The 18,383-nt window shown below is 35.3% G+C and overlaps 1 protein-coding gene across 7 annotated transcripts in view; it reads right to left on the reverse strand.

Annotated features, from left to right (window-relative positions):
- Positions 1-18,383, reverse strand: part of LOC106874860 (endoplasmic reticulum junction formation protein lunapark-B) — a 101,302-nt gene that overhangs the window by 26,996 nt on the left and 55,923 nt on the right. For all 7 annotated transcript variants that reach the window (XM_089351259.1, XM_089351258.1, XM_089351257.1 and 4 more), the window contains exons 3-7: positions 8,991-9,178; positions 6,711-6,769; positions 4,177-4,217; positions 1,988-2,074; positions 1,095-1,125 (exon numbers count right to left, since the gene is read on the reverse strand). In XM_089351259.1, the coding sequence (XP_089207385.1) occupies positions 1,095-1,125; positions 1,988-2,074; positions 4,177-4,217; positions 6,711-6,769; positions 8,991-9,178 (406 nt within the window). The remainder of the gene's footprint in view (positions 1-1,094; positions 1,126-1,987; positions 2,075-4,176; positions 4,218-6,710; positions 6,770-8,990; positions 9,179-18,383) is intronic.

The raw sequence follows: 18,383 nt of genomic DNA on the forward strand, positions 1-18,383 counted from the left end.
GCCGTTTGCCCCAGCAGAAAACAGAATTTCACAGAAACACGCTGTTCCTTTGTTTCAGCCATTGCAAAAATTGATGAACAGAGAAGCACAGCAAAACAAAGACACATCACATGACAGTACAACTAAATAGGACAATGTCAATCAGCAGACTGATGCCTGAGGGTCACATCAAGTTGCTTCTAGTGGCAGAAGCCTGAACTACAACAGGCTTATCCCACAGAGAATGTTCCCAGTAACTTTTGGGTATCCCCTTGTAACTGATAATAACATAAGAACCATTATTTAACATCCATTTTTTCCATGAATAGAGTTTAGGGGTTTATTTGAGACAAATTTTCTATGGCTGGATGCCCTTTCCTGTCACCATCCCTTACCTGTTTCCCAGCAAAGTAATGTTTGTTCATGGCCAGACATGTTCTTGCAGAATGTTGGAAATGAACTTGCTTGCATGAGAGTGACACTCATTTACAACTAGCATGCACTGTCAACATAAGGACACACACACACACACACACACATACATACAGCAGGCTTCTTTCAATTTCCACCTACCATCTCCACTCACAAAGAGATGGAGCAACAGTAGAAAACACTTGCTCAAACTACCAGGCAGTGAGACTGAATCCAGAACCATGTAGTTATACTCATGAGAGATGCATTAACCATCAGCAAACTCTAGAACAATCATACTTGATCACAAAAAAATATTTCTCCTTTCATTGGTTTCTATTCTAACTTAAGACACTGCTCTTGTCTCTTATCAAAATTAACAGAGACTGTTAATACCACATGTAATTCTCAAGCAGTATCACCATGGCACAATATGTGACAAGGATGTCCCTTTGAATAACAGGTACAATCCATCCAATAGGCTTCTGTGTAATTTCTACCTACCCAATTTCGTTTACAAGGCTTGCGTTGACTCAAGCAATGATAAAAGGAACTTGCAGATGCCACACTGTAAAACTGAACCTAAGACTTCTTGATTACAATCTGAACTCCTAAACCATTTGGCCATACTGCGGCCACCTATGTGACAGTTTAAAAGAAAGTATGACAGTAAAAGATAAAATGACCAAACATGGCTCACTCACCTGGTTTTGGCTCAGGAGTTGTTTTATCACTCTGGAATATATGAGAAAAAGAAGGTTAAAATAATTAGAAAAAGAATTTTTTAAATTATATCACTAGTACAGTATTATCATATCCGTCCTGTATTTATACTGATTTCTACAAGCTTCAAGTCAAGTCAACCTTGATTAAACAGATCCTTGATCAAAAGCATTCCGGCTGTGACCATCCAGTCTATTTTACAGATATGATATATTTTAGGATAATGAAAAAATATTTTAGTATTTTGGGCCAGAATAGCAGCACTTGGCTTCATCTTGGAAAGCAACATATTCATTCACTTTTTGAAGACAATGGGACAATGACATTCTAGAGATGAGGCAGTTGTTTCCTAAAAACTCGATGATGGAGAAACACCCTTACTAGTGTGTTGGCACTCCGTTGTTTACGACGTTGAGGGTTCCAGTTGATCCGATCAACTGAACAGCCTGCTCGTGAAATTAACGCGCAAGTGGCTGAGCACTCCACAGACACGTGTACCCTTAACGTAGTTCTCAGGGATATTCAGTGTGACAAGGCTGACCCTTTGAATTACAGGCACAACAGAAACAGGAAGTAAGAGTGAGAGAAAGTTGTGGTGAAAGAGTACAGCAGGGTTCGCCACCATCCCTTGCTGGAGCCTTGTGGAGCTTTTGGTGTTTTCGCTCAATAAACACTCACAATGCCCAGTCTGGGAATCGAAACCGCGATCCTACGACCGCAAGTCCACTGCCCTAACCACTGGGCCATTGCGCCTCCACCCTAACTAGTAAGAAGACAGTAAAGTAACAGCTAGCAAGCAAAGAAAATATGTTGAACAAAGGGCATGATAAGTTAACAAGGCCAAAAGGTAAAAGAAAAGGCACCCAGTACATACTTCTAGCTTTTTAAATCTTGCAGGATCGAATCGTTCAAAGATTTCTTTAGCTACTTTGTAAGTTTCATTTTCTAGAACCTCTTCAAGCTGAAATGCAATAAAAAGAAAGTTTAGAGATTAAAAAGAGTATTTTAGAAGAGTCATAAACAAGAACAACATATCATAAGATTTCATTGTAACAAACATTGGCAAAAATGTGTGAAAATGATACTAAGTTATTCAAGGAATATATACATATTTAAAGAAACACACATACACATATATATATACATACAGGGCACAATGAGTAAATTGTCGCCACTTTATATTTTTAATTTCGTGCATGTGCATTGTTTGTTTTTGATTTTGTCGATTACACAGTATAGTAGAGTCAGTTGGGCACCGTCTGTGAGAAAAACAGCACTACGATGTAATTCACTCTGCCAGAAATTTGGAAGTGACATGCTGTACTGCTTGGCATTCATGCTGGAAGCTCCAATACAAACATTTCAGAGTTTGGGTGTCAATCTGAGAACAGTGCAGAAGATTCAGAGAGAGTTGGATGAGTCTAATGGTGATTATGGAGGTACGGCAGCTCGGAAAACTCACTCTGATCGTTCTGATACGAAAACAACTCCTGAATTTGTTGATAAGATCCAGGCCATGATTGACAACGATCCTTCCAAGTCAATCAGGTCCATCGCCAGGGACATGGGAGTGTCTGAGTTTCTTATCAGGCAGGTAGTGCATGAAGACATTCAGCATTCCTCATACAAGAAGAGAAAGGGCCAATTTTTATCCCAAGTCATCAAGGACAAGAGGAAAGACCGTGCTATGAAGCTTTTGAACAAACTCAAGCATCCCCTCCAACCAAACATGCTTTGGTTTTTCTCAGATGTGAAAAATTTCTGCCAGGATCAGATGGTGAACATACAGAACAACTGTTGGCTGTCATGTTCCCAAAACATGTACCAAGAGTGATAAAAGTCAAACATCCAGTCAACATCATCGGGTTTGGAGTAATCACTAGTGATTGCAACATTATGCTTCCATTCATCTTTCCACACAGCCTCAGGCAATTTCTGCGACCACATCACCCCTAACATCTGGCCACTTAACTACCCAGACTGCAACTCCTTTGATCATTATGTGTGGGGCACAGTTGAACAAGAGACCAACAAAACTCCTTGTAATGCCAAAGATGAACTGAAGGCAAGGATTATGGCAGCATTCATCAACTTAAACAAGGAGACCTTCCAGAAGAGCTACAGGAGATTTTGAAGTCATCTGGAGGTGATGGATGAAAATAATGGTGTTTTTATTGAATAAATTTAGTCTTTAGTATATCAAGATATGTTTATGTAATTTGGGTAAATATATCTGTTAAAATGAGATGTAAGTGTTATTTTCATTTATGCATAATGTAGACAATTTATTCACTGCACCCTGTATATATATATGCTTTTGAAGCACCCTTGTCACTTAAAACATTGTATGCAACCCATTGCCTCATTGCCGTACACTTGCTGAGGCATGCTCAATGTTTCTGCAGCAGGCTTCCCAAGTTTAACAAAAAATTTCATGTTGGCTCTAGTTCTTGTCCATGACAAAATTGCAGACTACAGCATACACATGATGACAAAAACACAAATTTCACAACTTGCAAAGTAAACACAGCAAGTCACTCAGCACACTGCCTCATGAAGGTCACTGATAGCTCTCACAGCGCACACAATCAATATGCTGCCATCTGTTGGCATGCTACAGAACTAGTCTGGGAACTTTTTGATACCACCTCAGACATATATATATATATATATTTGTATATATATATATATATATATATATATATATATATATATACACACACACACACAAATATATACATACACATATATACACACACAAATATATACATACACATATACACACACAAATATATACATACATACACATACACACACACACACACACACACACACACACACACACACAAATATATACATACACATATACACACACACCACCCATATATATATATATATATACATACATATATATGTGATGTAGCCCACTGGATGGTGAGGCATGCCTCTTGCAGCCTGCCTGGCAAAATAGTTGCCCATGCCTGACCTAGAAAGTCAAACCACAAACAAAAAAAATAATCCCAGTATGAAATGAAAATTAACATCAATGAAAAAAATACTTACTATAGCTTTCTTCTTACTTTTAAGTTCTTGAAGATCTTGCTCTAGAGAAAAAGAGATCAAAGAAAATTAGAAGAGAATGATAAGTAAAACAAATACCAGTCACGTTTCAAAGGAGTTTTATTATGAATTTTTATTTTAGGCTATATATTTAATAAAAAGCATTTAGTGATGTTTCCTGTATCGCTAAAATACATTGTTTCACAAACAATTGAAAAATGTAAATACCACAACAGAAACATTCCCACAGAACTGGAATTAATTATGTATATTATTTACTGCTATAAATCACATAATTATTATTTCATGAAAACTATCTAATGCACATAGCAGTAAATGAAAAGCAAAGGTCTTCTAATAAAAATAACATCTTTATATTACAGAAGGAAAAAAAAATTTTTATTCTTAATTACTAAATATTTATCCACTGAGTTATCTATGAGATTCAAAGCTATTTATTCACAGGCTGTAACACATGTGTTACACTCTTCCGAGTGTCAACAAGCTCTCACATAACTTGCATGACTTAATGAACGAAATTCCTTTTTCTTTTCCCACAGCATATCAATTGACTAATTAACAAAAATCTAACTAGTCTTTTATTTCAGTTTAACTAGAAAGAAATATTTTCATTTCTAAGCATATGGATTAAATAACTTATTGAATTATATCAAAAGTAAAAACACTTTAAAAAAAAAATGATTGAGAAATCCTATTTTTAAATACACCTTGAGAATAAAAAGCAAGTATGATTAAACCATTTTTATTGACTTTGTTCAGCAGGAAGTGGTAAGATTCTCGGATTTTAAGAAAGAAGAAAATAGTTATCGTAAAAGTTAAGATGTAAATAGTCACACCTTTCCAATTTTTATGGTAATTATTAATCTGCAGTAAATGTAATATCAATTTCCTAATATTACAAAAGAATAACTTAAAATCTTTTTAGACTTAAGGAAATAGAAGACAGCAGAATGTATTTAAACAAAATGCTTCACATCCAGAAGCTAAAAAATTAAAACAACTTATTTTTTAAACAAACAGATAAGAACAACAGAAATACTTAAAAAGAAATAAAGGGTTTTATATAATGACAAGTTGGGTAGGTTTGCTGTTGAACTGCTTAGAAGAAAGTGTCCTCTACTAACAGCATCCATCACTTTTTTTAGTTATAGATGTCATCTATCACAATTACATACAAGCACAACATCTCTTTTGCCTTCAATGTTAACTCACCTGTGCTCTAATTTTCATATAAGGAAAACTCTACTTAACACCTACCAGTTGTTAGACAAACAGCACTCTTCTGGACAGGCACAATTTGAAAGGCTCTCACACACCCTTGATCTGTACTTAGTTTTCTCAGAATACAGGACATGGAGTCCTGTCTCATGTATTCTCTAGCTCAATAAGTACCAAGAAGAACTGCTGGTTTTAGTTAAGAATTTCTCATGCATTTAACTCATGCAAATGTGATATCTGTGATCCTTTATCAATGTAGCAATCCAAACTGTATCTTATCCAATCTAACACTAGTGGGTGCATTTATCACAGCATTAGGAAGACTGCCTTGTCCTATGAAGAAGTCTTCTCTATGTTGTCAGTGTTCATTCATAACATGTCCATGAGGGAAACAGAAGAAAAAGTAATGAAAGTTAGAGTGATGGAGAATGAAGAGAAAGAGAAATTGAATTGACAGTTATATGCTGATTGTTGGTAAGGAGATTGAATAGAAAACAGCATGTGTAATGCAGTAGGGTAGAAGGAGAGACAGGAAAGAAAGAAACAAAGTGATGGAAGGAGGAATGAAAATGGGAAAGAGAATGGGGAATGACAACAATGGGTATTAGAGGAAGAAGTAATATGAGATTGAGTAATGGACAGCAATAAAGATGGGTGATGGTAAAAGAGAAGGAGTGACATGTCAATCAATGATAGGGGAGGGAATAATGGGAAACAAGAGATATACACATTACCAAGTGCTTTAAAGAAATGCACAAATACAATATTCTGAACAGTAGTGTTGACCTGTCTTTGTGGAAGTTGTTTTGGTTCCATTGTAAGATTGGATTAATATGAGGGGAACTGAGGAGCACTGACTTATAAATGTTTGAGACTAGAAGTGAGTGTAATTATGCTATAGTTCTGGGATCAGTGAAAATTACCTGTCTTTAAAAGTAGAATAACTGAAACTGTGAATGAAGGGCAGATTGCATGAAGTATGATATTATCAAGTGATGTGTGCAGGGGTAAGCCATGGGTGCTGAACATAGAGGATACACAAATGTTGAAATGACATAAGGCAAGCATATCTCATAAGATATGTAATATCAGCATGCATGAATGTAGTTGCATACAATGGAAGTAAATTGTTTGAGGATTGGAAAACTTTGTTTGCAAGACAAAATGTAAGAGTATTCACTGATAAGTGAAAACATGTGTAAGTGTGCATGTTTACATGAAGCCTAACAAATGTGTGTGTGTGTGTGTGTGTAGAATTAATGATGATAGATATGAAAATAGTTAAAAGAAATACAAACCATTACTGGAGATCCGTTTAACATAATACCATTGTAAAACCTTCTTTACCAGCCATATTCTGATAAGACAAAAACATTTACTCTAGTTAGTATAACATTTAGAATAAGCAGCCAAAACTAACTAATCTAATTACAGATAAAACCCTTAGTAATTTAATAAGAACACTGCCAATTATGACTGCAAATACAGGAAGCGATGATAAAAAAAAAAGCACGTTCTTTTAAATTATTTCTTTCAAATACAAAAAGGACAAGGTACAAGCAATAAGAAACACAGCACAGTTTGGCCGTGCAAGTTGGGTAGTTAAGAAACTTTAGAATATTAGTATAAATATAATTTACTACATCATGTTATCACATGACTGACCAGACTATTAGACGTTGTTACACATTGCTAGTTGCAATGCAATTTGCATCTAGTGAGCAGGCTAACATTCCTCCTCTGATTGAAAGGGGAACTGAAGCAATGTGACATGAAGTGTTTTGCTCAAGAACACAACATCCCGCCAGTCTGGGAATCGAACCCATGAACAAGCAATAGTGAGTGCAGTAACGTAACCACTAGGTTATGCACCTTCACAATTTGCTACATGCCATGTTATTAATCTAGAAGTTTGATTAAGTTCAAATGAAGTTAAAAGAGATTAAGGAAACAAACAGTATCAGACACTGAATAAAGAATAAACTAGTAATTCCCCACCTGGCTACATACCTGAAAGGTTATGATAGCTGCATGAAGGACTGGGATAAAGACCAAAACAGAGTTAAAAGCCACAGACATTAAAGAGTGATATGGATAAATAATAATATTAATTCTAGCTACAGTTAGTGGTAAGTGCTAAAGAGCTGAGCAGAGATTCCAGTGAACTGATTTTGAACACCATTCTCTATCACAAACTGTAGTGGTGTTATTATGTCAATGTACATGTGTGTCATGCCCTTGGAGAAGAACAACATTCCAACTAAATTCATTCTATACTGCCACTACAACAACCTATGCTATTCAGGACTTGCCATCTGTTACATTATTAAAGTATAAAATAATGGGTTAGACAGGTCTACAATTTAGAGATTTGCATGAGTAGTTAGAGAAACTTTTCTGTACCCAGTCCCTCTTCAAAATGTAAAACTTCTTATCACAGAATGACACGATTTAATATCTTCCAGCTGAGTAGACAGTGGCAAGTACAAAGAGATAAATATGATAAATGTAACATGTGTGTCAAAGTTTAAACCAATGATGTAAACCTGAATGCTTAGGACTCTGCTATTATTGATAGTGACATGTTTGTTAAAAGCTGCATATTACATATGTAATTAATAATTACAGGCAAAAAACAATTTTCTTTTTATTAGAAGCGACATTCCCTGTATACTCTCTCTCTAAGTGCCTCTCATATCACACAGGTTCATATAGCTGGTGCTTTTCTCTGGGTTTTGTAATGTTGGGAGATGAATAATAAATTTCTCTGGATATGGTACTAATTATTACAGGTGTCTTGCTTGACTAGGAAACAAATTTTAGCATTACAATTCAATGAAAATGCTTTTCATTTTCACACCGCTGTCTGTCTGTGAAGGTGTGTGGCCTAGTGGTTAGAGTGTTGCACCTATAACCACAGGCAGTGCATTCTATTCTTGAGCAAAATACTTAATTTCATGTTGCTCCAGTTCACTCAACTTTTTTTTTTTCCGTTCTGCTACCAAATTCTTCACACCATCACTGACGAGCACGTGGCGATATTTAACACCCGTTCAGTCAAGCCTTTCAGTACAAAACAAGGGAACTAGCATGAATTACCTCACTTACTCAGACTGCTACTATCTATATGTAGTGGTTCAGTCCATTCTTGCCAGGGAGCATTGTACTCTCGAACAACAAAAAGCAATAAAATTCAGAATGGTAGAACACCGAAGTTAATACTTTATTTTTATGTATATTCTATATTTCTAGCTTCAACCACAACTCCACAGTTTTTACTGACAAGAAACTGCAACTAATAACAACAATAATGGTTTAAAATTTTGCCAGAAGGGTAGAAATTTGGGGGGAGGGAATAAGTCAATTACATCAACCCCAGTATTCAACTGGTGCTCATTTTATCGACCCCCCCCCCCCCCCCCCCCCCCAAAGGATTAAAGGTAAAGTCAACCTTGGCAGAATTTGAACTCGGAACGTGGCGACAGGTGAAATACTGCTAGGCATTTCATCCGGTGCACTAACGATTCTGCCGGCTCATCACCTTAATAACAACAATAAAAATAATCTTCAATACTTACAATACAATAAATATCAGTATTGGGAAGAAGACAAGAAACCAGCCTTTCCAGCTTGTAGGCAAGTAGTACAGAAAAATGATGAGAGCAGCAATGACACATATGAAGAAAGAGTACAGTAGGAGACTAGCAATTAACTTTTTTTGATATTCTTGATTCTGGCGCTTAAATAGATGAAGTTTGGTGATGTCCTGCAAAGACATATAACAAATGAAAACTTATTAATAAAATAATTAGGTGGAGAATACAATATAAATCAATTTCAATGATTTTTATTTACTAAATTTCTCAACCCTTAAAAACATTTTTTATTTCCATAAAAGCAAATTATTTACTTTTGTATAATGAGGGACTGCAAAAGTTAAGTTAGAGCTATACAATCTACATGTTAGTCTGAAGATATTGCTCACACATCCAGTACAATGTCCATTCAAACCCACACACACATGCACTGGATTGTATAAAAGAAGAGCCATCTACTGACAGGAGAATCTTCACTCACCAATACTTTTTCTCTGATCTTCTTTAGCTTAATCTCTGGTCCTCAAAGTTTCTTAACTGTTTAAACATATTGCTCTGGCTAAGTGCAGGCATGGCTGTGTGGTAAGAAGTTTGCTTCACAACCAGGATTCTAGGTTTAGTCCAACTCTACGACACCTCGGGCAAGTGTCTTCTACTATAGCCCTGGGCCAACAATCTGTCTTGTAAACAGATTTGACAGAAAGAAACTGCAAGACACTCTTTGTGTATATATATATATATATATATATATATACACACACATACACATTGACATACACATACACTCACATATACTAAACAGACAACATAGACATACCTGTATATAACGAACAAGCAAACATACACACACTCACAGACACATACACACTTATATACAAAATGTGGTCGTGGTTGTGGTCGTGGTATAAAATGTCCTTTACTATAGTTGAGTACAGAAAGATTATTTGAGAAAATGTTATACAGTTTTAATCCAAATGAAAATAAAAATTACATGTTGACACTGGTGAGGTGTAATACTATTTATTACCTTGCAAAATTTGATTTGATTTGGTGGAGCCGTTTGAGAATGCATAGGGAACAGACACAGAATTTTATGAACCACTAGGTTATGAGAATATGAATAAATTAACCCAGTTGTCAAGCAGTGTTGGTGGGACAAACACAAATACATACATATATCTCTATGATGACGATGATGATAGATATATGTATATATGTATTTGTCCAACCAACACTGCTTGACAACTGGGTTTATTTATATTCTCATAACCTAGTGGTTCAGCAAAAGAGACCAGGAGAATAAGTACCCGGCTTTAACCCTTTAGTGTTTGGATTATTCTCTCAAATGTGATGTTTGTTTGTTTATATTGTTTTGAATTAATCATGCATTATCTTGTAGTTTAGAGATTTCAGTGATGTGATTTTTTTTTAGTTTTAGAATGACATGGTAGGGCTGAGGTGAGAGGCCAGATCTGGTCAGTTTCTGTATAAAACAGGTTAAATATTTTGGCTGGATATGGCCGGTTTGAATGCTAATGGGTTAAAAAAAAGTACTAAGATCAACTTGCTTGTCATTTAAGGTAGTGCCCCAGCATGGCCACAATCTTATGGGCGTAATAAATAGAAAGATAAAAGATAAGTCCCCCACCACCCACCATCCTTAATAACATTCATCCAACAACAGAGTATCCATCTAGATGTTCTGCAATATGATCATTAAAGACCCAAGCACAGATAACCATGTTCCTGCATTTGACTTTTGTGATAATCTCCACTAACACAGATAAGTATGTCTGATCATTGGCGAGCTCTAACCAGCGGAATGTATATCACAGTACTGTCTTCATTATATTTTCTGTATAATATTCCTTTACAGTCTTTGATTTTATCAGCTACAATTTTTATCTTTCTTCTTACACCTACTCAGTTCCTAACTAAAAGAGCTTATACACACACACACACACACACACACATTTATGCTATCTCTTCATAATTTATCTCACCACATCATTTCCTGCTTATAACATATGGCATCCCACCTCTTTTCTGATCTTGCTGCCTATTCTCCTGCCCTAGTCTTCATCACAGCTCCCTATAAATGCTGCTTCATGTTCACATTGACAAAACGACTGAAATGAAGAGTGATGTTATAACTGCTTGGTAAATGAACTTTCTCCCTAAAATTACCATAACCACAAACAGTAGCAAAATGGTATGTTCCTGCAATTAGTAGTAAATAGTTAGCAGCAAAGGATAGTGGATGACCAAAATCAGCAGCACACCAGACAAAATTCATCGAGGTGTTTGGTGACATAACTGTACTAAGTTCACCCAGATTAACTTTGCTTTTGACGTCTCTCAGTTTGATAAAGTAAGTACCAATCAAGTGCTGGGGGTCAATACAATTGACTATAGAATAGACTGTGATTACACAACATGACTGCAGTCCAATGACTGAAATCAGTTAAATAATAAAGAATATTTGGGCATGATTTAAATAGGATTTCTTTTAATTTGATGTATATCTTAGTATGATACATAAACAAAAACTACTGTTTGCATTTGTATTTAAGATATAAAAAAATATATATAGGGGAAGCATTTTCCAACATTCTGACTTGGTCAAGGATATAGCTATAATAAAACAATAAGGTAGCATCATACACGCAAACACACATGATAATACCACATAGGGTCTACATTACATGCTTTAATGCACAAAAAACATGTTTTCCCTTCATATGCACCATTAAAATTGGGGTTTTGTCTAATATGCCCATGCATCTTCTATACTGTTAAATATGGTACTTGTAGATTTACTACAACTGGGATTCAGCTGAATTATATCAATCTTTTGAACTTCATTACATATTCACACATTCCAGTATATTACTTATTAACACACTGTCATTGTTGTCTTTTAACATCCATCTTCCATGCCATCATCGATTGGGTGGTTTAACAACATCCAACAGGTTGGAAGACCGTACTGTGCTCCAATCTGTTTTGACATGATTTCTACAGTTGGATGCCACAGAGTGTACTGGATGCTTTTTGCATGGCACCAGCACTACTGACTTCAACATGTAGCTCACAAGACCAAGAATCTTTTTGACTGAGTGGGACTACAGTAGAGAGAGAGACAACTGTATGCTTGATGATGTGAGGTTAAAGCATGCAGGAAGAGGCCAGAACAGGTTTCTTGGTACAGGGGTAATACATGGTCACTCACATTATACAAAAGTGGAAGGGAGTAATGGGGGGAGGGGTAGAAAGAGAGATATAGATGCACATATTTAATATATTGCTTACTGACACAGTATACATTTTAATGCATCCACTATATTAAAATATTTAAACCTATACATCATCCAACCAAACTCCACTATACAAAGAGACTAACTCTAGCATTTTCACAAGCAGGTCTCTGTTAACTGTATGAACTAATACCCTTCAAAATATTATATTTGAACTCTATAAGAAACTGATTCAACATCCTGCCTAGAACAAAGGCCCTTTAAAAAAAACAAAACAAAAAACATTCCATTTGATTTGAATTTGCTTGTTTTTATCTACTTATTGCTTTTTGTTTCTGTTGTTGTAGCTAATTATTTATTTTTACAAATACCTTCTTCATTCAAGAGATTACACACCTACAACTTTAATCTAGAATGCTAACCTTTAGGCAGACCTCCAAGTCATGTCAATGATCAAATGTCTACAACACTTCAGCTATGCTGAAACCCTCACCTGCTCAAAGTATTTACTTTTAATTCTTCTTTTAGCTTTTCTTATTAGGGGGGGGGGGGTTCCTTTTTTCTACTTTCCTTCATTCATTGTTCATGTTTGTAGACGGCTACTCATTTATTAAAAGGTGGAAATCCTTTGGCTTAAATCATACCCATTCTTGTTCCCTAATCTTAGACTTATTCCTTCGCGTGCATGCTCGTGTGTTTTCATTTAACAATAACCACACTATGCCTATACCTCATTAGCTCTCCTAGTTTTGTTCTGCATGTGTGTGTGTGCGCGCGTGCATGTATTTGTGTGTGCATTTGTAAGAGACTGTTCATGTGAATCATTTACTTATACAGTAATCATATACTATAGAGCTGTACCTTTAACTCTTGATAGACAGTAGGTTTAAATAACTCTAATAGTGCAGATGGTTACTACTGTAATTAGCATAATGTTTTGACAAAACGATAAAATGAAAAAAGGAAAGGAAAAAAAGCTCAGGATGACACAACTTAATGCTATCTTATTCCCTGTTATTTAATAGATTTCTTGAATTTTTCCTAATGACTGCAAACTGGAATTAAAGTTTTCATCTTGTCACTCAAGAGATTAAACATTCATGCTAAGGGAGTCAGTTGGGCTCGTTCCCATTCTCCTTCAGTACATTAAATTGTTACTTTATTTATGACCCCATGGCCTGTAATAACCATACATTTAACTACCTATACAAGGTGCAGATGACAACCCTTAATTTACCATATGTCCATCATCATGGACTCATTATTTTCACCAATGTTATCATTTACACTTTTCCAGATATTTTACTTAAACTGTATTTATAATTGCTATGAATTCAGAAATATTTTCCTTTCATTTCCTTGGTAAATAATATAGACAGAATGAGTCAAGTTGTACTATTTGTCTATTAATCCAATGATATGAGGTTAATCTGCAATCAACCCAATTTCATTGTCATTATCAACGTGATTTTAAAGCCACTTTCCCCTTTTTCTCTTGTTATACCAGTGACAGACTTATACGACTTCTATCACATGCTTCTTAGTCAACACCAAATAATTTTCCTTTTTTTCTTTTTTCAGCTAATCCTTTACCACAAAAATTCACAAATAACATCTGATCAAATAAAAAAAGAGTTATAATATTGATTTCCTTTAACAAAGCATAAAATTAATTCTTGATACTAGTATCTTATTAGCAATGTACACCCAAAGCTGCATGTAGGTCCAGTTGCATGGCCCATGTATTGGTGCCATACACATCAAAATGTGGCAGCCCATTTTAATTTACAAGAGTGTACTCCATAAGCTGTGTTAAGTATGAATACTCCCCCAAGTGCTAGCATTGAATTAAAAATATTTTTGCCCAAAGCAGCCCAAGTTCCCACTCAGCAGTTGTAAATTTAGGGGAAATGTTGGTTGCTAGTACTTATCCCCCTTGAAGTATGAAAAGGCAAAATCAATCCCAACAAGACTTGAATCTAGACACATAAGATCAAAAAAAATTTAATTTGTGGTTCAATCCTCCACACAACTCACTGCCCTAAACCATATTTAACATTAAAAGGGCGTCAAGCAAAAGAGCATTTGTAGAATATTGCTACAAAGGACATCAAAAACTAATGTATTCTCCATCAATCTTGACAATTAGTATTCAGTTGTTTGACCACTTGTAAGTAGTTGATTAATCTACAGTGAACTGTACCTTTAACACAATTCTCAAGCTGAATCAGCATGACACAACGTGACAAAGTTGAACCTTTGAATAACAAAGATAATCCATAGAGAAAGAAGGATAGGATTCAGTGCTAGTCCGCTGTCAATTTATCAGCCTTATAAGGATGAAAGGTGCAGATGGTTTCAGTGGGATTTAAACCCAGTGCGTAGAGAGCAGAAATAATGTAAGGTACTCAATCTAACTCTTTAATAATTCTGCCAATTCACTGCGTTAGGCAGGCATTGAACTAATACAATATTTAAAGGTAGACCTCCAAAGACAAAGTTTTCATAAGAAACAGTTTCAGCTCTAGATCTATGGTCATGAGTAAAAGAAAGCATGAGTCTATTAAAGGTGACATAGCCAGAATATCTCTTACACACTTCCAGTATGTAAGAGAACTGATGAATTAAGTTTAGTAACCAATGTACACAATACATGCAAGCAGTTGATTTGAATACAACACCTATGAGCTGTTAGTTCAACGTCTTGTGTAATGTATGAATATATAAAATAAACACTGAACCATGCTCATTAGTGGAGAAAAGCAGATGTATAAAATATATCTTTATTCTAAATTTACCTTAGAATTAAACAGAACAAAGTATCAACAAATGAGCAACTAGATAGTTGTTTAACTTGCCTGAAAGTATATGCAAAAAACCCCTCAAACAATACCTTACTAAAAAAAGGGTAGATAGACTGGATAACTGACAGAAAATATGATGGGATAGACAGGGCTAGAGTAATGTGAACATAAGTCTAATTGATCTGGAGTAACCTGGGACTAAAGAGCAAAAGTACTTAAGTTCAAAATTATTAAAACCAATCTTTCTAGAATTTAGATTAATGGTTTTCACACTGAGTTCATCATGTCAAATTCGCAGCACATTTAGTTAGACTGCATTTAATTAAAACAAAAATGCATTACTTCAGAGAATATCATTTAGACCTCAATTCTGAAGATAATGTTATCTCTATCTGCTTGAAGAGCATCAGGCAATGAAGGTTCTCCAAGAAGTACCATTCTGAACCAAACTGTGCTCTTCTTCCCAGGTGACAAACATCTCCATCAAGTCTTCTAGTGCTGTCTTTTACCACATCTTCACCAGTCTGTCTCTCTTTCTCCTTCCTCCTCAGTTGTCCACTTGATGATGGCTAGCCTTACTACAAATCTACTTTAGCTTAATAAAATTTTAAGATGGTCATTTAATGAAATATTTAATGCCAAACATTCACCAAATTCAACAACACTATCACAATATGAGGTATGATAATTCTATTTAAGCCCTTTGTGACCATATTATTAATGAAATACACTGCCTCTTTCAAAAAGAAATTAAAAAACTGTTTTGGTAAAATAACTTTTCATTTAATTAAGCAGATGTTTTGAATGTAACTTAACTAAAAAGTTCCATCCAAACATTCATCTTCTCCACCTATTATTCCTGGGAGGATTGTGTGGGTAGAGTCCTTAGCCACTCTTCCATAGAATTGTGTGTCAGAAGCAACTGCCATTACAGTTTCCAGCTAGATTCTCAAGTATGACTAACTGAGACTATGGTTATTATCCAATGATCTCATTCTCGGTTTACCTCTAGGTCTCCTGCCAGTTGGCTCAGTTTTAAGAATCCATCTTCCAATCCTTTCCTGCAACATTCTAATCACATGCACCTGAGCTGTGATCCCTCAATACAGAAAAGTAACAGCTTGACCAGAGGAGATTTCCTGATCTCCAAGCTATGTGCCCTGTCAAGTAACGTTGCTTCAGAGACCCTTCAGAGGAACCATATTTCAGCTGCTTGTGTTCATGATCATACAGAAAGGTTTTTGCATAAAAGTATGACAATATATTTTAATTTAAACACTGAGCATTTTAAAATAGACAGTTCTATATTAAAAAACAGATAGGTTGATAGCAAAAAGTTCAAAATAAACAAACAAAATTGTGAGCTTAAATTTAGTCTAATTTTTGTACCGTAAATACCGAAACAGTATTAGTTTAAAATAACAATGTGCATAACATTTATAAAGTATATACAAATGTAATATACATAATTATTATAATCTAATATTGTTTCAAGTGTGTATATTGATGTAAATATGAAATTTCTTGCTTGAACACAAAGCCAATTTTTTTCAGAGTAGTATGCAAGTAGTACAGTCAACCTTTTTAATTCCAACCTACCCAAGACTGCCTTGGATCTATAATACAAATTTCCTGTTTTAGAATGATCTAAATTAAAGTTTCCTGTCAAAATTTCAAGTTAGTTTATGTTCCAATCACCAGCTTACAAATGACAAGCCTCCCAGCTTGCCAGTCAAACCATTCAACTCACGCCAGCATGGAAAGCGGACATCAAACAACAATGATGATAAAGATTTTACTAAATGCTTCATTTGTTTTCAAAATTAAATGAAACAAAGGCAGTGTCTTTGGTTAGAAATAGTTTTGAAAGGGTTGACTCTAGCATTTCACAATGAGATGAAAAAAAAAATAAAATCAGTCCTGACAAAATCCTAAGTCAATGATTTCAGATTTTTTTCTTTTTCTTTTATTAAGACTAACTCTACTTTCATTCATCCAGATGAGAGACAGACATGAAATATATATAAAGAGCAAGGAATATTACAGGCCAGACTTCTACTACTTTCAAAGTAACCACTCAAATATTGTCCCATAAACATTAATAAAATAAAATACTGATGTGTATAAAGCCTCCTGGGACTTATAAGGTTTCAGTTTTAGCAGTTAAGTGGCTGAATGATAAATTTACCCTGGAACAGAGTTCTACCAATCTAGGAAGAGGTAATTTATCTGGTGCTGGTTATTCATATCAGCTGTATGAACTAAAACAAATTGAATTAGGTGTGTGTGTGTGTGTGTGTGTGTGCGTGTGTGCGTGCGTGCGTGCGTGTCTATATATATATATATATATATATATATATATATATATATATATATATATATATATATATAATCCAAATACTTCAGATCTAGAGAGTTGAAAAATCTTAATGGGGACATCATGAGAAATAGTCTACAATAATGGTTTTGCAATATCCCTTTAAATTTTCATTTTAGAATTCATTATTTCTTAAATCCAGGAAACTATCATTCATTTACATTGCAAGTCATTATAAGCAGGTTCACCTTTTCCATACTACAACAAGCAATATAGTAGAACCTGGGTTTACAAATTTCATCATTCCTGAAGGCTGCTCATCACCTGAAATGTTTGTAAACCAGAACTATTTTTCTCATAGGAAATTCAAGAGAAAGCATGGCAAATTTGAGTAGGAATTGCATTGAATGAAAACTAAACAGCAACTAATGCTCTCCAGCTGATAATCCCAGCTTGTCGTCAACCATTGTTGCCAGCATGCATGTTCATTACTTGAGGCACCAGTTGTTCAAAAAATTGTACACTTACAGATTTGTCCATGATGAGAGATGTTCATAAACCAAGATTCCATTGTACTGGTAAACAAAAACTTGTCTCTTCAGCCTGTTTAAACCTACATTTTCAGATACTGAATGAAAGTCAGCTTTTATGTGTAAAACTTTAAGAGTTCATGTAAGGTAGAGATCATATGGTGCATAATACTATAGTATAGTGGATGCTGGCTGAAAGGAATGCTACTGATTGTTGTTCTCAGCAAAATGCGAGCTTTCTTTTCAGGTACATGACGCCATTCCCCGCCCCAAGGTTTCACGAGTCCATACCCCCCACACCCTCAGGGTTGGCACTCTTAACGTCGGCACACTGAAAGGTAGATCTGGTGAGATTGTTGAGATGCTTGAACAGAGACGTGTCGATATCTGCAGCCTCCAAGAAGTAAGGTGGAGAGGTTGTTCCGCTAGGCTCCTCACAGGCAAAGAACACAGGTACAAGATTTTCT

Source organism: Octopus bimaculoides, chromosome 4 (assembly GCF_046866305.1).
Source record: "Octopus bimaculoides isolate indiv1 chromosome 4, ASM4686630v1, whole genome shotgun sequence".
In the NCBI taxonomy this organism is placed as follows: Eukaryota; Metazoa; Mollusca; class Cephalopoda; order Octopoda; family Octopodidae; genus Octopus; species Octopus bimaculoides.